The 21,076-nt window shown below is 54.1% G+C and overlaps 1 protein-coding gene across 8 annotated transcripts in view; it reads right to left on the bottom strand.

Moving 5' to 3' along the window:
- Positions 1–21,076, bottom strand: part of GATAD2B (GATA zinc finger domain containing 2B) — a 92,526-nt gene that overhangs the window by 2,341 nt on the left and 69,109 nt on the right. For 5 of the 8 annotated variants that reach the window (XR_006608601.1, XR_006608597.1, XR_006608599.1 and 2 more), the window contains exons 3-12: positions 15,639–15,768; positions 14,071–14,202; positions 13,452–13,583; positions 12,868–13,038; positions 11,864–12,179; positions 10,753–10,955; positions 9,646–9,756; positions 9,360–9,477; positions 2,499–2,786; positions 123–2,200 (exon numbers count right to left, since the gene is read on the bottom strand). Coding sequence is in view for 2 of the 8 variants with exons in the window: in XM_045086914.1 (XP_044942849.1) it covers positions 8,615–8,748; positions 9,360–9,477; positions 9,646–9,756; positions 10,753–10,955; positions 11,864–12,179; positions 12,868–13,038; positions 13,452–13,583; positions 14,071–14,202; positions 15,639–15,768 (1,447 nt within the window). In the remaining 6 variants the exon portion in view is untranslated. Of the gene's footprint in view, positions 1–122; positions 2,201–2,498; positions 2,792–3,536; positions 8,749–9,359; positions 9,478–9,645; positions 9,757–10,752; positions 10,956–11,863; positions 12,180–12,867; positions 13,039–13,451; positions 13,584–14,070; positions 14,203–15,638; positions 15,769–21,076 lie in introns of those variants that run through there. The other 3 variants (XR_006608602.1, XM_045086915.1, XM_045086914.1) reach the window with 3 other exon arrangements.

Raw genomic sequence — 21,076 nt, 5'->3', positions numbered from 1 at the left:
TGGTTGAAGAATGGGAAGGTGCTGAGTCTTGGGAATAACATTTAGTTGGGCCATGACAACAGGTGCCCCAGGTTCCTGTGCCCAAAGTGGGTGCTTTTGACACCGCGGGCACGCAGGCCTACCTCCACCAAACACACCGCCTCCCTCTGAAGCCCTCACGAAGTCCCAGCAAGTGCGCAGCTCCGATCCCGCGGCTCCACTGAAGCAGGGCCCACACAGAGCGGGCAGGGCCTGGCCCTGGACAGGTTAGTGGCCTCGGAGAGAGACAGTCCCCTCCTTAGGGCCCACTAACCGGGACAGGGGACTCGGCAAGAAGGAGGCCCCAGCGGATGTGGCTTTCCCTCGCACAGGGACGCTGGTGAGGCTTCAGCGGTGAGCAAGGCCATCAACCATTGCGGCTGATAACAGCGCAGGCTCCAACCAGGCCAGCGGCCGCCTGGCTGTGACAGGGGACCCAGAGCCACGCTCTGCCCCAAGGGGACTGCTGCCGACTGCCCTGTCCATCTCTACCACTCCCCTTGCCCCCAACCACAGCGTCCTTGACCATGTGCTGAACCTCGGGCCTGTGCCAGGTGGGGCGTGGGTGGGGGACAGGAATCCCTGGCCACCTCTGGGCCTGGTGGCACAGGGCACATCCCTTCCAGTCTTCACAGGCCTCAGACCTGTCTGGGCCCTTGCTGGGTTTCTGGGTCTGTGGCCCCCTTGTGTCTCCTCATGGCCTTGCAGCCGTTCTCGGCCTCGCCCCGACCCTTCTTCTGCCCCCTGGCACCCTGCTCCGTGTCCTTCCCCAGGCACTGAGCTTTCCAGGCCAGAAAGCCGCACTGCCTTCCCATGTCCTGGTCCCTGCAGAGCCGGCTGTGCAGGGGGACAGTCCCAGCAGCCCGCTGTCCCCTTGCATGAGGAGGGGTGCGGTGGGAGGGTGGCAGGTGCGGTGGAGTGGGCCCTCCCACAGGACCCACGAATTTGGGTCTTCAGGGAGGCGGAAGGGCTGGGCTTTGCCTCCACCTGGCCCACTGACGGCAGGCACTGTGTCCGCGGAGTCCGGCGCTGGGTGCTGTCCGGGTTGTGCTGGAGCCCCCACAGGCCTCGCTGCTCCGCTGCCCTCGGTGCTTGCGAAGCTGCAGGGCGTCCGTCTGCATCCAGTGGCACCAGGGGCCACAGAGTTGAGAGGAGGAGCTGACTGTCCCCTCCCAGAGTGGGAGAGCAGGGCTGGGGGCAGAGGGCAGAGGGCACTGGGCAACCCCCAGGCAGAGGACGGTGTCGGGCGGTGGGGGGGGGCTGCCAGCCTGCACCCTCGGCCCACAGGGAGCCAGCAAAGGAGAGGGAGGCCCCAGGCATGTCCCGGCTGGTGCTTCCCATCTGGACCGCCTCCTCCGCACATAGGGCTCCCAAGAGTGCTCCTGCCTCCCACCGAGCTGGGGACCCCTGAGGGGGGCTCCGGAGAGAGAAGGCTGAACTCCTCTGTCCCGCAGGGGAGGGATGTGCAGGAAGCAAGTGGTGGGAAAGCAACGTGCCTCAGGCCTGGGGCTGAGGCCTGACCGGGGCAGCCGCCCTTGGCCTAGGCCCTGCAAGTGGGCTCCCCGCGGGTTCCCCCCACCCCCGAGAATGCCTCGGCTGCCCCCATCACGCCGGAGTCAGGAAAGAACCAGAGGTCCCTCAGCTTCTGTCCGGGGAAGCGCAGGCCTGACGGTAGGGAGAAGGGCCGGTCTCTCTTCTCCCTCTTCAGGAAGCAGAGTCATTCTCCCGCGCAAAGTAGCTCAGCGCAAACCAGGCCGGGCTGGGGGGCATCCCGACCGCATGGCGCCTGCCTCCGCACCCCACCCGGGAGACGCTCCTGCTCCTGAGCCAGACAGGACCCTACCCCAAGACATACAGCCTCAGGGGTCTGGCCCAGGGGGGAGCCGGGCAAGGGTCTCTGCCACCGCCTCTACCGCATGGCCAGGACCCCTCGTGTGGGATCGGTCTCGTCGTGGCCCGGCTGCGCTCTGATGCAGGGACAGCAGCCCGCTCTCCTCTGAGTCTCGAGTGGGCAGGTGGCGGGGGGCTCCCTGCCCCTTTGTCCCAACATCACGAGCGAGCGTCCGGAACATCGGAGCTGAGGGCAGCTGCTTCTCTGAGCGACCAGCGTCTCCCTCTCCAGATCCGCAGCACCGGGGCCTCTGCGGGGGGCCAGGGCAGAGCTTTCCTCCCCGTTTGGTTTCTATTTTTGGGAGGAGACAGCAGCTAGGGCGCGGGTTGAGGGGGCTGCGACTCCCTCAAGGAGACCGTGGAGAGGCCGTGGACAGCCCCCACCCCCATGCCCTTGACTGCTGGCGTCCAAGAGCCCGGCCTCCTCCCTCCGCTCCCGCCCCCCGCCGGTGCCCCCCCCAGCCCCCCCCCCCCCCCCCCACCCTGAGGCCAGAGTCCCCCAGGGAGGGAGGGGAGCCCAGGGTTTAAGGGACCTAAACCCTGCCACCCTCTGTGCTCCTGCGGAATGACACCAGCCCCAGGGACAAGACCTCAGCGAGGCTGGCTCCCCGCAGCACGTGGGCAGCTCCTGCGGAAGGGACCGGGCAGCGGCCGCCCAGACCTGGCGAAGAGCGGCTCCGGGCTTCCCCTGCGGCCTCGTCGCCTCCCCTGGTTCCCGCCTCGGTGGCGGCGGCCGCCCTGAGCGCGCGGCGGGCTCTCCGCGTGGACCGGTTCGGCCGCCGCCCGCGAGGAGCGTTTTCTCACGGGTCTGCTGGCCACTTGTACTGTTCTCCGGAGGGACGTCTGTCCGTGGCTTCTGCCCAGCTCTTGACCGACGACTGTTCTTCGCGTGTTAGCAGGATGTGGGATTTGAGAAACAAAACCGAGGATCAGAGGGGAAGTTAAGACGAAGGACAGAGGGAGACAAACCAGGAGACACTGAGCTGTAGGGAACAGCCGCAGGCCGCGGGGCGGAGGCGGGAAGGGGGCGCGCCCGTGATGGAAAGGGCACTGGGTGTCGTCCAGTGACGAATCACTGAAGCTACTTCTGAAACTAGTAACACAGGGTATGTTAATTAACCGGTTTTAAATGTAGAAAGTGCACAGGTAAAAACAACAACCCAAACTTTCAACATCCCACCTACTGGGTGGACCTGACTTAAGTGTTTTGTTGGGACATAAAAAAAGCATATGGAAAAAATAAATTAGCATCAGGTTAATGTTCTGGGTTGGAAGGAGAACTTGGGGGGACGCCGTGTGCGGATGAGGGGACGGCCGCCACCACGGGAGACCAGCACGTTACAGAGGGCTCTGCAACCCGGAGAGACCAGAGCAGTAGGACTGGCAGGCCAAGGACAGCTGGGACACAGCCTCCTGCGAGGTACTGTTGGGCCCTCAGACGGCAGGCCACTGGCTTCTGGAACACAGGATCCATGACAGTGGATGAGCAAGGGCTTCCTGGGACCACTGCAGTGGAAGGAAAGCGGGCACCCCAGAGCTGCCCCATGCTACCCCAATCACCCCTGGAGCTCCCCCACCAAACTGCCGCCCCAAGCCAGCCATGACTAAAGCACGAGCCACAGGAAAAGTTTAGAAACCATTCCTTTCTTTATTAAACATAGCTTGCAAGTGATAAATATTACAAAGTTTTCTTTTAATCCTTTCTCCAAAAATTAGCTTATTATTTGAATCTGTTGCTGCTGAAACGCTCAGCAGCATCTGAAACAGATGGGAGTGTATTTGCCTTTTTGAAAACCAGTTTCTGTTGGTCTTAGTTTTTTCATTTTAATTTCCAAACACAATGCAGAAAATCAGAATGAGTTAAAAAAAAAAAAAGGAAACTTAGAGCCTGTGCAAAAGGGTCTTGCCCCCCCACCCGCATTCAGAGAGGCCCTTCCCGCCCCAGCCCTGCTCCCCGCCCCAACCCTACTCCCCCCACCTTCCCCAGGCCTACGCCACCTCCCCAGATCCTCTCCAGGCTTCCCAGGCCAGGAGCCTACAGGGTGGGAGCCCCAGCCCCGGCCGTGAGGAGCCGCCTGCAAGGACTCATGGGAGCTCTGAAGGAGCCAGAACTGGGGTGCACCGGGCTCTGCTACACTGTCCCCAACAGGATACCAAGAGGACGGGCAAGTTCTGCCCCCCCCCCCCCCCCCCCGGCAGCTCACAAAAGGCGCAGCGAGGCTAGACTAGCAGCCTGGGCACCACCACTCACGCGCCCCTCGACCCTGCGGCTGCCTGCGATGGGGTCTCGGGCCTGAGGCCAAAGCTGTCCCAGGTGCCCTGATGGCTAGACGTCAGTCTGCCCCTTCTCAAAAGCAGAGGACCGGCGGGGGGCCTGGCAGCCCTCCCGGCGCGGCCGCACCCCTGCACCCACGGCCCGGCCCTGCTGCACAGAGAGCTGTCGCCCGGCAGGTGAGGAGGGAAGCAGAAGGCCAGCCGGACGCTCTCCCCTGTCACTTCACAAGTAAGGAAACGGAGCCCCGGCAAATGAACTACCACAGGCCACACAGCAAGTTCATGGGGAAGCCTGGGGCGACCCCAGTTTCCGGCCGGTGCTGCCACCCCACGCCGCGGGCTGTGGCACCCCACTCTCTACGGCCCAGACCAGGAACCCGAGTTTCACGGTGGCCCCTCACCCCAATTTACGAAGCCGGAAACTGCGAGCAGATGCGCGGGGCTCAGGAGGGGAGGCTTCCTTAGGTCTTGTTCAAGTCCTTTCTATCATCCCTCGATAACCTACTCGCAAAGACCCACAGAACTAGGTTGTTTGGGGGGCGGGGTGGGGGAGATCCCCTGCATAAGAAAGCTTGACACTGAATTTCGTTATATAGGTATATTGTATATATGCTGATGCAATCAGAGGGAAAAAAAACAGTGCAAATACAGTTACAATTCATAATAATACTTGGTTTCGATGTCCCCAGGAACTGCCCCATTCCTCGGCTACCTCCCGACCCCCAGCACTTCCCACAGTATCCGCCTAATGCTGGGGTGGAGGGTGGGCAGGTTGGGGGAGGGTGTGGGCTCTGCCGAGGCAGTGCTGGTGACCCGGCGGGGAGGCAAGGCACAAATCAGGGCTGGGAGGTGGGGGAGGTGGCATCTCTGAGGAGGGATGGGGCTGGAGCCGCTGCCAGTCTGTGTGCTGGGCCCGGCCCACTCCCCGCCCCGCCCTCCGCAGCCCTGCCTCCCGACCCCCGCCCCTTCCCCAGAAACCCTTTTGCACGGATCATACACAAACGGGCACATTACAAAATGACATAACACAGTTTCACAATATCCATGGCGAGGGCTTTTTTTTCTCTTTTTCAGGTTTTTTTTTTTTTCTACACAATGTACAATTCCTTTTAAATGGATCAAGAAATAGCTTATATACACGAATGAGTCCTTGTTATAACATCTCGGCAGCAAGTATCATAAGCTAATGAAGGTCTTGTTGGAGGGCAGGGGAGCCTAGGGCCGGGTGGGGTGGGGTGTGGAGAGGAAGGTTAGGAGGAAGGAGTGCTTGGGGTAAGGGACAAAAGTAAAATACCAAGAAGCATCTTTACAAAGCGGCTCTATAGCTAAGTCCTTTTAAAGGGGAAAGGAAAGGTAACCAAAGCAGGAAAACATTTATCTTTGTGTCTTTAAAAAAAAAACAAAAACAAAAACAAAAAACTGTCTACCATACATAAATCCAAAAATATGGAAAAATACTCATTCCGGGGATGAGACAGTCCGGATGCTGTGGTCAAATGAGAAGAACAGAAAATGAAAATCAAGAATTAAAAAGGATTGACAAATGAGGACCTCCGTCCCTCAGCTTTACCCAAGCCTTCCTGCTCAGTTACCCATCTCGGGCATCTCGGGAGTAAGCCTCTGTCCCCGAAGGGCCACCTGGGGAGCCTCTGGATGCAGAGGACCGGAAGAACCAGGGGGTCCTCACTCTAGTCATCCTCTGAGCTTCCAGAGCTCCGGGAGAGAACTCTGAACACGGCGTCTTTCCTATCTTCAGGCAGGAGGGGTAGTGTCTACGGGCCCGGCCTGGCGATGGGGAGCAACAAGAGACTCGGAGGGACACAAGGTGATCAGCGACGAGGAACTAGAGAAGGGATGGAGGCGGCGGAGGGCTACGACTTCACCATGATTACGGGAAACTCCCCCCATCACTAAGCCCAAGGAAGGGCATGAAAATGGGGAGGAGGGGTAAGAAATCAAACCTCAGCGACTGAGCAAGGGTCACAGAGCTCTACGATTCGACTGGACAAGCAGCCTCTATGCAACTGAGCCTGAGGGGACAGAGCAGGGAAGGCTGCCCTGTCCTCCCCTGCGGCCTCAGGCCCCGGGCAGGCACTCGGCTGGCCTTCCCCATCGCCCCCCTCTCGTCCAAATGTCCTGCTTCCAAACCGCATTCAGAGGTGCTGGCTCCCAGGGAGGAGGCTCAGCGCAGGGCAGGGGTGGCCCCAACCAGACGGTATTGCACATTCTCTGTTCCTCACTTCGAGTCTCAAGTGATGGACTCGGGCACCTGGTACCTCCGAGCTGGGGGAGGGGAGACATAACAGAAATGGCACTTGGTCACGGCGGGCGGGGTGGAAGAGGCTAGACAGGCCACCAGGCGAGATGACTTGTGGGCGGGGGTGGGGGGCGCTTCCAATTTCGTGGAAGAGAGAAAAGCAAAACCAAACAATTTATCCAGTGCTTTCGAAGCACAGAGGGCAAACAAAAGATGTAAGAATATATCTTTATATATATATATATAAATTTAAAATAATCCCAGACCCAGTTTCCTAACCCCCCTCCCTCCCCCACCACTTACAGTCCGAGGGACAACATTCCCCCTGAACTCCGGAGAGCCCCATCACCATGTTCCTAGCGTCCAGCTTCAGATTGCTGCACCACTGGGGGAGCCGGGACACAGGCTGTATCTCTGCTCCTTTATTAAGTGCTCAATGAATTTGGGGGAAGGAAAGAAAAAAGCCAGGGAGGCCCGTAGGGCCAGTAGAGTACCCCGCAGTGGCTCTGGGGTATGGGGGGGGTGCCGAGCCGGATTCCAGCAACTCCTCCACCCCTCACCCCCCAAACTTTATGGGGAAGGTGTGCAGTCTGTGTGTGTGTTAATTTTAAAAGTGCCTTCTTACTCTAAAAAAATTATTTTATTTCTTAAAATAAAAACGGGGGAATTTTTCCAGGCGGCTTTCAAGGGCAAAATGCCCCACTCGGGTCTTCCCACCTTGCTGCTCCGGGTAACCCTTCCCTCCCCACCCCGCACCCAGGCAGCTTCTAGAGCTGCAGAGGCAGGTGAGTGAGCTTTACCGGAGAGCGAGAGCGGAAACCCCAGCCTCCAAGGGGCTTCCCTTACCTCCAAACCAGCCTGGTCCCTGCCCCCCCGCCCCCAGGGTGTGGGCAGATGGGTTGCTAACCTCCCCCGACCCCAGAACAGCAACATTGCACAATTCAGTTCATTCTCTACATTAGTAGCGCTTAAAGAAAAAGCTGAAAACACAAAAGGAAACTTACTAGAGTTCTGGGGGGTGGGCTTGGGGGGGAGCCAACAGCTACTCGGCACAGAGGTCCAGAGCTGGCAACCAGAGGGTCCGGCTCCGAGCAGTTACTGCTGTACCTGCTGTGGGAGGCTGCTCCGGCCTCCTCCCTGCCCTCTCCTCCTGGCCCTGGGAGGGCAAGATGGACGGAGTCTCCCCGGCTAGGAGAGGAAGCCCTCCCGGCCCACCCCCAGACTCCTCGGTCTCACTCGGAATGCCCAGCCCAACTCCTAGGACCCCGGCTAAGCTGGGCTGGAACAGCCACATAAGAGCCAGGGCTGCGCTTCCCTCTTGCCAGGAGCAGATCAGGAGTAAATATGTGGCACGGGGGAGGGGCAGAATTTTACAAAGAAAGTAAGATGAAATAATTTTGGGCTAGTTGGCAGACTTCCGTCTCCACTGGGACCAGGAGAGCATCCAGGAGGCCAAGACCAGCCTCCGTCCCTCTTGGCTGAACACCACTTGTCCTCATGTCCCTCGTCCCCTTCTCTGTGGGTTAAAGCTTTTCCCTCCAGGCTCTTTCCCCTCATTCTTAGAGCCCGACTTCAGCACGAACACTGCTTCCCAGACTGTCCAGACCAGAGACACCCAAGGCTGATGCCCTCTGTTTGAGCCCCCCCCCCCCCGTTAAGTGCATTACAAACTTCTGCTCCCAACACCCCCAGTCATGCCCCCTGGGGAGCCCCTGCAGTGCTCCTGTCACTTATCTGACTGTCATCTGTGCTTAAAAAAAAAGGCAAAAGTAAAGGGAAAAAGAAAATACTGAGGGAAAATAAAAAGGTTTAACCGTCCACTGAACAAAGGGAGGAGACACATCATCATTAAAAATGACAATAATCATAGCATAAAAGCTTTAGAAACACACGTCAGAGGGCTTCGATGGCTCCCCAGGCCCCCCCCTGACCTTCACCAGAGGTGAGGAGCACCTCCCTGTGAACGGGGACAGGAGAGAAGACAGCAGGGTCGCAGCAGTGGGGGCGGGGCGGGCGCGGGTCTTCCTGTTGATTTCTAGGTCTGTCTTCTGTTTCTCGGTTTTGTTTTCCGTGTATGGTAGGCACCAGTACAGGCACTGCATGCGACGGAAGTTGGGGGCAATGGGAGAGGAGGGGTAGAGGGTTCGAGGCTGGGGCAGTGCACGTGGACAGGCGTTATTTCTGCCCGCTGATGGACTGCGCTATGGACCGGGGAGGGATCATGTCTAAAAGGTACTCCCGCTGTCGGTCCGCCAAACTGGGAGCTTTGTGTCCTCCGATGCCGGTGTTCAAGTATGCGATGTTGACACCTGGACCCGGAAGACAGAAGCCGGCGGAGGGGGGGGCATTAGAAGAGGAGGCAGCACCTTCTGGGGCACGGAGCTGGGGCCGGGGAGGAAGCAGCGGAAGCCATCTGCCCCTGTCCAAACTCTGGCAAGTTTCAGGTCAGTGGCCAACTGCCCCCCCGCACGCCATCTTTAGGAAATGAGGTGTTCTCGACACTTCAGTCCTAGCAGGACTACAATAAGCACAGTCTCGACAGGATGGGAGAGTCAGAGGAAACAGTGGTGAGACGGGACTAATTAACCAAGGCAAAGAGACACACTCATGGACTCTGCTCTGGGTTTGGGGGGGCCAGCTGTGAGGAAGCACCCCCTGCCGTCCAGGGAGCACCCCGCGCTTCTCGCCCAGAGATCAGCAGCCGCACGCCTGCCAACAGGGTGTGCCACACAGTGAACCGATAGCGGCAGCGACTGTGGCGTCTTCACCACCAAAACCCCAGTGTGCTGTGCCCTGAATGTGTTATGAATTTAGCCAACCCTTGCCATCAGGAAGAGTGAGGCGGGCCTCGAGAGAGAGCAGGAACAGGAGAGACTCTGTTCCCAGAGAGCTGCAGCCAAGCCAGCCCAGCCCTTCTTACCTGGCATCCCGAGGAGGCCGCCCGGCACGGAGAGCTGGGGCGCCTGTGCAAAGTTGGAGAGCATGGACCGGGCAGAGGTGGGGATTCCACGCTGCAGGCTGCTCTGGGGCTGTGGGGCCTGCAACGGACAGCGGACGGGGGGGGTGGGGTGGGGATGACAACATGGCCGCCACGGAAAGGGTAAGCAGGGAGGGAAGGGTGTGGGGTACAGAAGAGCAGAAGGACTTCCCACCGAAGAAAGACAAGATGGGGTCAGCGGCTGAAAAGCCCTCCTAGAGGCGCTCACCTGCCGAAGCGTATGATGTCTCATGATGGTGTCTTGTTTGCTGACACTGGACACGGCGGGAGCCGCCGTGGGGGAGAGGGCTGCCTGCTGCTGGAGTCGCTGCTCAATTTCCTGTCGGGAGTCATTGGATCAGCTTGGCAGGACAGCACTCTGTGTCCTACCCACAAAACCTAGAAGTCTTCTTATCTCTAAGGCTGCCAGCGAGCAGGAGGGAGATGGAACAGGCCAAGAGTTGGGTGGGGGAAGTGCACCAATGTCTCTGGCCACAAGCAGCCAACGTGGCTTTGCCGATGAGGGGAGCCGTCTGTCTGGGAAAGCTGGTGCTCAGGATTGGGCAGGAGAGGTCTGGGTGGTGGCAACCAGCAGACTCAACCGATGAGCCACGACCAGGTTACGGAGGTTTTAGTTTTGACTCTTGTCTACCCATTTTCCAGAAGATCCATGATGCTACCCAAAGGGGTCTGATGAGTGGTGGGATGGAGACGGGAGAGAGGAGAAGGGTCCAAGCCTCTCAACACATTCAGGCCACAGGGGCCCGTGCACTCACTCCGCACACTCCTCTTCCCCGGGCCGCGTCACAGTCCCCTCTCCCCACTGTCATTCCCTTGCCAACCACGATTGTAGAGATTCTGTCTGTCCAAGAGGTTCAGGAGAACCCTTGGCCGCAGCCAAGCTGCCGCTCCGCAAACAGCTGGAGAAGACCCTCCTGGAGGTCCCACCCCCGAAGCCCCCCGCTCCCCTGCTCCACTTCCTGCCTACTGCAGCCAACACGAGTCCCACCAAAACCCATTTCTTTGAGGAGGAAATAAGATTGTGTGAATGGAGGGGCTTCTTCGGCCCCACTAGGGAGGGAAACCCACGTCTCAGCCGCCTGCCCCTCCCCACAATGGACCACACTGTTGTTACACTCCTGCCCGACCAGAGACAATCAAGTGGAAAGGGGAAGACAGAACAGCAAGGAGAGAAACCGGGAACCCGGGCCTCAAGCTGCCAGAGTCCAGGTCATCAGGGACTGGGGGGGGGTCACAGACAACCCTGCTGAACCAGAATGAACTACCTCTTGGGAAAGCCCCACCGGAGCAGGGGCTGCCGAGTGCGCGATCTTACCTGTTCCTGCTGTAGGGCTTTAACAAACGCGTTTTTCAGCCGGTTGGTGTGCTCGGCCTTCAGAGCCTTCTTCTGGTTGGAGGTCATGCACTGCTCACACAGGATCTTCCCGTTCTTCTCCTGCTTCCAGTGCGGGGTGAAGTCTGTGCGGCACTGGGCGCAGACAAAGGGTTCGACCCGCAGGAGCGAAGCGCAGCTCTTGCCTAGACGCCAATGAGAAGAACAATGAGGCGCTCGCGCTTCCCACCCCGATTCCTCTTCCAACCAATTTTTCAGAAGGTTATTCTGCTTAAGTAAGGAGACTCTACAATTTAGAAAATAGTTTCATTTTATTTGACTGTCACAACACCACCTCAGGGAATTCGGCGCACAGCACCCTGTTTAGAGACGAGTCCAAGTGTGGCCGCTCACGGCCAAGCCGCCCGAGAACCCACGTGCCCTGACTTCCTCGACCAGCGAGACGGAAACCTGTTTCGTTCCACCGGACTCCGTCCGACTCCGCCAACACTTCTGCTCCACAGCGTCTTTCTACGTCAGACCGCACTCAGCCCTGGCCCAGAAGTTCACAATTTTTAGCCATCAGTGTCCGAATCGCTCCCTCCGAGATCTGCTGCGAGTCAGGACTGAGTCCCTCAGGCACTCGCCCCTACCGTCACGTATTCCCCCCTAAGACCACGAGTTTGGAAATTCAGGCGTGGTAACTTGTTAGTGTTAATATATCCCAGCCCGGTCCAGCCACGACTAGGACCGCCCACGTCCTCCAGAAGTCCTACTTTCTCAACTCTGAGTCCTCAAATGGCAGGGACAGGGCACGACAACGTAGCACAGTGCCACCCGCACACAGACGTGAACAGCAAGTGCTCCAGCCATCGGAAATGCACCCACGGTGCCAGGCACCATTGAAAACTAAACAATGAACTGCAAAAATACACAAAATACAGTAAAAATACGAAGCCTAAGCTATGCAGACCCATGAAAAGCATTTCTGCTGTGTTGTTCCTGAACAGCCTCTGAACAACGGAGGGAGTGCGGCAAGAGGAGGAGAGGTCACTTGGAGGCAGACGGTCCCCCGCGAGCCTCGGCCCATGTCCGTCAGGCCTGGCGGCCTCACCTTGGCTGTCGATGACGCTCTGTACGACCTCTTCCAAGCCCACCATGTAGATGAACTCGCTGTTGGCTGCACTAGGCAGGAAGTGGAGCAGGGGAGCGGGGGGCTTCGGGGGCGGGATCTCCAGGAGGGTCTTCTCTAGCTGTTTGCGGAGCGCCAGCTTGGCTGCGGCCTGGGAGTTGGCGGCGTCAGTCATGGCGCTAGGGCTGGGAAGTGGTGAGGACACTCTGTTCACGGTCCCTGGCTGGATGTGGGAGGCAAGGTTCATGTAGATGGCGGAGGATGCTGTGCGCTGGCAGGGAACAGAAGAACTCGACTGCTGGAACGCAGGGAGCGCAGCGGTCAGTGACGGCATGTGCGAGCAAGGACCAAGTCTTGCCTTCATGGCAGAACACACTCTCTGATCCCCGCCTGCACTGCCAAGCTCGCCCCGAGCTCAGGAAAAGCCAGGAGGTGTCCGACCTCAAGGACAAAGATTTCCGGCACACCGCAGAGGACGGCAGCGGCGAGGATAGCAGCTCAGAGGAAAACGGGGGTGCCCTCTGTCCTCTGTCCTGCGACCTCTCCCCCAGGCCCCTGCTTCCTTCTAGGCAGGCTGACTCGCCGCTACTCAGTGCGCCACCCGCCTTGCCCACTCCTGTCCTCAGGGGCTCCCCCGGCCAGTACTCTCGTCAGGACTGCTGTCCATCCGAACTCCACCAGAACTGCCCGGGTTGTCCTACATCTTCTCTGCGTCCAAACCTTCAACGCTATGGTCCTAACAGGGAAAGTGATCAAAGACTTCCCTGCCTCGGGGCGCCTGGGTGGCTCAGTGGGTTAAAGCCTCTGCCTTCGGCTCGGGTCATGATCCCGGGGTCCTGGGATCGAGCCCCGCATCGGGCTCTCTGCTCCGCAGGGAGCCTGCTTCCTCCTCTCTCTCTGCCTGCCTCTCTGCCTACCTGTGATCTCTGTCTGTTAAAAAAAAAAAAAAAAAGGACTTCCCTGCCTCCCCACCAGGGCTCTCTTACCGGCTGGTAGTTGATGGCAGGGTTCATGCTGGGTGTTGTGGTGCGCACAAGGCCAGGCTTGGGTGGGCCCCGCTGGCCCTGTAGCTGGGCAGGGTTTGGTGCGATAACACGCTGAGACATCAGCATGTGTGGGAGGGCGGTATTGGCCGCCGAGCGGATGACACTGTGACCCTGAGGGGGAAAGAGGAAAAGAAGTAGTCATAGCTGGTAAAATGCCCCACCAAAATGCTAATGAGGTAACACTGTAATGCCCAGCTGAGTGGAAATGCAGACTTGGTAACTTTGTCTAACGTTCTACTGAATAAATGCATCATCAGTGTAAATCTTGATCAGCAGCAGGAATTCCCTGGTTTTTCTTGGTAGAAGCTAGATGGAAAGGGGCAGAGCTAGAAATGTCCAGATGGACGGTGGGGATTACTACACCGCCTAGCACCACACAGCAAGTCATGCCAGGGGGACCCAGGATCGTGGGTGACAGCACCCCTCCCCCAGCCAGGTTCTTCTATAATTGTCACCAAAGTCCCAAACCAGAGATGGGAGACACAGGGCTCTCCAACACAAAGACGCCAAGGTGGGTCACATACCTGTAATGTTCTCAGACTCTGTGGTTCAACCCCTTGGGCTCCGGGCCGGGAGGGGAGCTTGGACAGGCCCTGCTGTCCCCCGTGGGCAGGAGCCGGCTGAACAATGGATGCGGCATTCTGCACGACTGGGGTCTGAGGGGAGAAAACACCAGAGACAGAGTACAAGCCCGGCACACTCCCAGACTTTCAAAATTCCTTGTTGGGGTGAAGCCTCTGTTGACCAGAAGGAAAACTGAGAAAAATGGAATCAAGGTTTTCTTGATTAAAGCCTAAGATAAAGATGGGCGCCTGGGTGGCTCAGTGGGTTAAGCCTCTGCTTTGGCTCAGGTCATGATCTCAGGGTCCTGGGATCGAGCCCCGCATCAGGCTCTCTGCTTAGCAAAGAGTCTGCTTCCCTCTCTCTCTGCCTGCTGCTCTGACTACTTGTGATCTCTCTGTCAAATAAATAAATAAAATCTTAAAAAAAAAAAAAAAAAAAGCCTAAGATGAAACAAAAACAGAAACCACCACTATTCTTAGAAACGAAAACCCATGGGACCAGAGAAGAACAGGCCACCCAATGGAACCTACCTGGGAAGTCCATTCTCAAACCCAGACATGCATTTCTAGGGCATAATACCTTCTGGACCACGTTCTCTTTCTGTAGCTGGCTCTGCCTCAGTTTCTTTAACAGCACCAGCCGAGCTTCCTCCAACCGTAGCTCATCTCTCAGCTGCTTGATGAGCTGCTGCCGTTCCTCCATGCCTTTCCCCTGAGGAGACAGGAGGCGGTGAGCGAGGGGGGCATGCGCCCAGACAGAGTCCCTTCCTGCAAGATGAGGCTTCCTCCTGGGCTGGAATCGTCTCCCGACCAAGCAGAAGCAGCACCAGGATGGGCGTCTTTCTGTCCCGGAGCCCAGCACAGGGCTTGGTATTCAGCAGGTGCTCACAAGTGCTCACAGAGTCAGAGAAGAGACCACAAATAAACTGCAATCAACCAGACTTCTGGCAAAACAGAAGAATGGCCACAGGGAGACACTGCTTTCCTTTAAAATAATGTTTCTGGATCTTTTAAAGCCAAGTTTCTTCTAGATATGCATAAACACTTAGGAATCCCTTCATATTATGAGAACCAGGATAGGGTGGTTCTAGCCTAGAGTTTATGTGACAAAGTTTTGTTTTTGTGTTTTCCAAAGGTAAGTTATACTCAATATGCTCTGTCAAACTGTATTCTTCACTTGGTTATAGTGATTCCCTGTCAAAGGGCATGCCCTTGGGGCACGTGGCTAGCTCAGTAAGTAGGTGGAGCGCATGACTCTTGATCTTGGGGTTGTAGGTTAGAGTCCCATGTTGGGTGTAGAGGTTACTTAAAAATAGTATCTTCAGTGGCAGGGCGCCCGGGGGGCTCAATTGGTTGGGTGTCTGCCTTTGGCTCAGGTCATGATCCCGGGGACTTGGGATGGAGCCCCGCATCGGACTCTGCTCGGTGAGGAGGAGCCTGCTTCCCCTCTGCCTCTTCCCCCGCTTGTGCTCTCTCCCTCTGCCACATAAATAAAATCCTAAAAAAAAAAAAAATTCTTTCAGGGCATCTAGGGGGCTCAGTTGGTTGAATGTCCGACTCTTGACTTCAGCTTGGGTCAGGGGACCGAGCCCCACATTGGGCTCAGCCAGGGGGGAGTCTGAGTGAGAGTCTCCCTTTCCCTCTGCTTCTTCCCCAGCTTGTCTTCTCTCAAATAAAAATACATAAATCTTTAAAAAACAACATAAAATAAAATCTTAAAAAAAAAAATCTAAAAATTAAATAATTAAAGGCCATGCCCTTGAGGTTGAGAATTACTTATGAAAAGTTTCATCAGGGGCACCTGGGTGGCTCAGTGGGTTGAGCCGCTGCCTTCGGCTCAGGTCATGATCTCGGGGTCCCGGGACCGAGTCCTGCATCGGGCTCTCTGCTCAGCGGGGAGCCTGCTTCCTCCTCTCTCTCTCTCTGCCTGCCTCTATGCCTACTTGTGATCTCTGTCTGTCAAATAAATAAATAAAATCTTAAAAAAAAAAAAAAGAAAAGTTTCATCAATGGGAAAAGAAATTTTCATCAATGGGTAATTATTTAGATTAAAAAAGTAAACCATAAAAACACAGAACTGGGACTCTTACATAGGAGGAGCAAAAAATGAAGAAAGAAATTATCTTTTCTTTTTTCTCTCTTTTTTACCTTAAACATCTCTAGGTTGGCTGCTTTGAGTCTTTCTTCCATCCGGGAGCTGGAACGGGGACTGGAAGCCTCATTATCAGATAAAACAATGATGTCTGGGGACGGAGTCAGCCTTCCTCGGTCTGGCTCACTAGACAAGAAAAAGAAAAAATCCAAGTATTTCAACAGTGAAAGTTCATAGAAAAGTTAAAATTTTTTTCTACACTAAACAAAGAGATTCAAGGGAACTTAAGTCTGTCCCAATTCACCCAGGGTATTCAAGTCCTAGGACGAAGAATATACCAAGACAGTAGTGGTGGTGAAGCCTCAGGCACGGGATTTTCTGTCTAAATTCCATGTGTGGGGATCACACACACACACAGCTACTGGCTTCAGAAATGGGGACAAGAGAGGAGTGTTCTTGGGACACCTGGGTGGCTCAGTTGGTTGAGCAGCTGCCTTCGGCTCAGGTCATGATCCCAGCGTCCTGGGATCGAGTCCCACATCGGGCTCCTTGCTCAGCAGGGAGCCTGCTTCTCCCTCTGCCTCTGCCTGCCATTCTGTCTGCCTGTGCTCTCTCTCTCTCCCCCTCTCTCTCTCTGATAAATAAATAAAATCTTAAAAAAAAAAAAAAAAAAAGATTTAAAAAAAAAAAAAAAAAGAGAGGAGTGTTCTTATGACACTGATCTGAATGAAAAGTCTCAATGTTTCCCCTGTATCTCACTGTCCGTTGGGCTGTCACACTGGTCTGCAGAGGCGCAGGAAGGAAACAGCACGCAGGGAGGAGAAGGGCAGAGCAGCTGAGCCCCGGTACAGACGCCGCACTGCCAACGGGGACCCTAAGCTCACTACGCCCACAACAACATGGTCCCGGCCACCTGCGGGTTTACAAAAGAGGAGGTTCTATGACAACCCTAAGGACAGTCTATGCTGTCACGAGTTAAGGCAAAAGAAGATACTGTTATCAGTTGCTTGAGGGAACAGAGAGTGACAAGTCTACAGCCTTCTGGAGGGACCAAAACCCCGAAACTAGACAAACGGGACTCGCATCTACTTGCCAGAGCTCTACTTAGCATCCTCCCTCAGCAAGAAACTCTCTAGAAATGACTCTGAAATCGAAATCCTCCATACCGGCTTCCCGCATTCCCAATCTTATTTATTAGACAATCGTAGTTTTGGTCTTTTGGGGCGAGCTGTAAAAGCATCCTACTTGCTTTTCTGATTTAAAAAACAAACAAACAGGGCGCCTGGGTGGCTCAGTGGGTTAGGCCGCTGCCTTCGGCTCAGGTCATGATCCCAGGGTCCTGGGATCGAGCCCCGCATTGGGCTCTCTGCTCAGCAGGGAGCCTGCTTCCTCCTCTCTCTCTCTGCCTGCCTCTCTGCCTACTTGTGATCTCTCTCTGTCAAATAAATAAATAAATCTTAAAAAAAAAATATTTAAAAAAAAAAAAATAAAAAACAAACAAACAAACCAAAAAACTTGCACTGAATTCTGGAGATTCTAATTTGCCTAGGCCCCCAAATCAACAACTATATCTTCTCTCTAATTTCTTTAAAGACACCCTCCCAGAAACTTCTTCCTCAAGGCCTTCAGTGTAGTTAGGAACACACGGATCTAAAGTAACGTGTAGCTGTTGCTTAAACATGAAACTTGAACCCGTAAAGCACAGATCTTTAGTGCTGAGAGCCTTCTCCCATTTCTCTTCTCCCAGCCGCTGGGCCGTAGATGCCTTTCGAACAGGGCACCCTGGCTAGACAGAGTGAGCATCCAGTTTCTCAACAGGGTAAAACGGAGTTAGTGAGAGCAACCCAATCCAGCTGAGACACAGAGGGACAGAGTGACACGTACGAGTGTGCTGGGATCTATTACATCTGTCTGGACTGCTCTATAACCGCTGGTCACAGATGGCAAGCCGAGGATGTGAGGTTATAGAAAAAGAAGGCACTAGACAAGAGCCTGTCTTTCTCTGACCCCAAGTTGCTGGAATAATGGTTGGACCTTATGGTGTTTGATTTTATTTTCTGGTGACTTCATTTTTCATTTCTGTATTCCTTCATCCCTGCCTTCCAAGCCTAACACAAGGGACTAATTTTGAGATCTGGTGGATTTCCAATTCTACATGACTTCCCAATGTTTATTTACATCAACAGTCTGAAGCTACTGCCATTCTGGTCCTGGTTGGATACACACATCAATAGCATCTCTAAGAACACCTCCTTTCTTTTTTTTTTTTTTTTTTTTAAAGATTTTATTTATTTATCAGAGAGAGAGAGGGGGAGAGAGCGAGCACAGGCAGACAGAATGGCAGGCAGAGGCAGAGGGAGAAGCAGGCTCCCCGCTGAGCAAGGAGCCCGATGTGGGACTCGATCCCAGGACACTGGGATCATGACCTGAGCCGAAGGCAGCCGCTTAACCCACTGAGCCACCCAGGCGTCCCAAACACCTCCTTTCTCAAATGAATGCCGCCCACTGCCGATGGACTGTCCAGCAACAAGACAGGAAGAGACATTCCCGGATAGAGACTGTGGATGAGTAGCATTTATTAAGAAGCTGGATCTGAGAACAACCCTAATAAACCCTAATAAAATAAATGCTATTTTATTCCTGGATATAAATCAGACCCACAATAGATAATAGCACAGGCAAGGCAATACCCAAGTCAAGTTTTGGTTCATTCTTCAATTTTTTTTTTTTTTTTACATACATCTGACTTCAGATTCTGGAAGCTTTCCGTGGAAAGAAAATATTTTGCTACTTCCCCAAATATATATATGATTTACATTATTTGGTGTTCTTAAGTATGAAACTTTACCTGTCGGAGAGAGATCACAAAAAGTCTGTTTTGTTGCTGACCTCACTTATGACCCAGACTGCCAGATTCCCTTGGGAGCTATGTAACAACTTTTTTTTTCTTAATAGACAGTTTTGTTTTGTATTTTACAGTTTTTTTTTTTAACTTGATTGGTATTTTTAAATCAGTTTTATTTATTTATTTGACAGAGATCACAAGTAGGCAGAGAGGCAGGCAGAGAGAGAGGTGGGGAAGCAGGCTCCCTGCTGGGCAGTGAGCCCGATGTGGGGCCGGATCCCAGGACGCCGATCCGAGGACCCCAAGATCATGACCTTAGCTGAAGGCAGAGGCTTAACCCACTGAGCCACCCAGGCGCCCCAAAAGCTTTGTAACTTCTAATCTTTACTCCAGTTGTAAAAACAATAGAACGAAAACTGCCAAGTTTCTCTAGCATTCCAAAATATAAGCAAGCACTGGTTTTACACACACCTTATTTCATATACGTTGTGACCTGCCCAACTGATAGCCAAAAAAAAAAAGAAAAACATTTAGGCAATTATGATGTGGCTATCATGGATGTCAGGGCTCTTCACTTCTACTTTTAAACTGTCTTCTTTCATCCAGATCAAAGACACTGCTGTTCTCCCTGCTGAACAATTTATTCTAATAAAAAGCTAGGGGCTAAGTGGAAATAACTGTCAGTGGGTCTGTGAAAGGGGAGAAGCGTGGCAGGGGCCAGTCGGGCCTAGCTTCCCATGCAGAATAGGGATCTACGCAAGTTATATCAACCCTCTTTTCCTGGAGACCATTAAAAACAGTTCCCAGGGGCACCTGGGTGGCTCAGTGGGTTAAGCCTCTGCCTTCGGCTCCGGTCATGATCCCAGGGTCCTGGGATCGAGCCCCACATCAGGCTTTCCGCTCTGCAGGGAGCCTGCTTCCTCCTCTCTCTCTGCCTGCCTCTCTGCCTACTTGTGATCTCTGTCAGATAAATAAAGAAAAAATCTTAAACAAAACAAAACAAAACAAAACAGTTCCCAGTTTCCAGAGGATCAAGTTTCAAAAGTTCATTCCTCTAAAATAAAATTAAATGCAATAGTAGGGTTCTTAGGGCAGTCTGACTTTTCAAAGCAGAACTTTAAAATTTTATTTAATACAATACCAATAATACTAGTACTGAGATCTCATCAAAATGTGTAACAATGTTTCTGTGAAAAATGCATTTTCAGGGCCAACTTGGGATCTGAGGGATCCGGCCAATGTCTGTCCTCCCTCGTTAAGTAGGGTCAGTACCTGCTCCAGACGGCGAAGGTGGTTACGGGCACGCGGGCTGCTCAGGGGCCTGATCACATTCGTCAGCTTTCTTTTTTTCTCAAGAATCTCAGAATTAATCTATTTTCATAATATTCTGCTGACACTACATATAGCTTCCAAGCTACCCAAGGACTTTTCTCATTTATGACCAACAGGGAATTTATTTAAAGTTTCCTAAGGATTTTATTTTTTTTATTTTTTATTTTTTAAAAGATTTTATTTATTTGACAGAGTTCACAAGTAGACAGAGAGGCAGGCAGAGAGAGAGGGGGAAGAAGGCCCCCTGCTGAGCAGAGAGCCCGGTGCGGGACTCGATCCCAGGACCCTGAGATCACGACCCGAGCCGAAGGCAGCCGCCCAACCCACTGAGCCACCCAGGCGCCCAGGATTTTAAATGCTATTACCAAGAATAATGTTCCATCATTGGGTGAGTTTTAAAAAAATAATTGTGTGGGGGGTGCCTGGTTGGCTCAGTTGATGAAGCAGCTGCCTTTGGCTCAGGTCATGATCTCAGGGTCCTGGGATGGAGCCCTGAATGAAGCTCCTTGCTCAGCAGGGAGTCTGCTTCTCTTTCTGCCCCTCACCCTGCTTGTGCTCTCTAATAAAATCTTTAAAAAAAAAAACAAAAAAACTTGGGACATTAACAGTAAGTTAACATTAAAAGCTAGAGAAAGAATCCCAGGTAAGGCTCTAACTGGGGGTTCCTGGTGGCTCAGTGAATTAAGCCTTTGCCTTTAGCTCAGGTCATGATCTCAGGGTCCTGGGATCGAGCCCCACATCGAGCTCTCTGCTCAGCAGGGAGCCTGCCTCCCCCTCTCTCTGCCTGCCTCTCTGCCTACTTGTGATCTCTGTCTGTCAAATAAATAAATAAAATCTTAAAAAGAAAAAAAAAAAGGCTCTATTTCTTTCGTTCTTCTTCAGTTGTAAGACAAATTCAGCTGAAGGGAAGCGGACACTACAGAATCATTCTCACGCCCTATCAGCTCTATGTGAACTATTAATAAACAATGTTCTTAAAGCTAAGGTGGTCTACACTGTGACTCACTGCCCCGGGAGCTGTCCCTTCCGCCAGTACCCCTCTGAGTACGAGCACCACTGTTTCAAGTACTCAGCCCTGACAGACACCAGAAAAAAAGTCCTGTGAAACCGTGTACGTGTGAGTGCACACACACGTGGATGTGCACAGCATAAGAATGTTCACGTGCACGTGAAGGCTGAAGACAGTGGCGCCAACAAAGCAAGAAGGCAGAGAATCAGCACGTGAGGACCACCTCCTTGTTCGCACAAGAGAAGCTGGGCCCCGGCTTTTGGAAGTAATGGAAGCGGGGGCTCCGGCCCGGCACATTCGAAGCCTGT

Source organism: Mustela putorius, unplaced genomic scaffold (genome assembly GCF_011764305.1).
Source record: "Mustela putorius furo isolate JIRA1106 unplaced genomic scaffold, ASM1176430v1.1 tig00000997_pilon_pilon_pilon, whole genome shotgun sequence".
Taxonomy (NCBI): Eukaryota; Metazoa; Chordata; class Mammalia; order Carnivora; family Mustelidae; genus Mustela; species Mustela putorius.
This window is presented reverse-complemented; position numbering and strand designations above follow the sequence as displayed.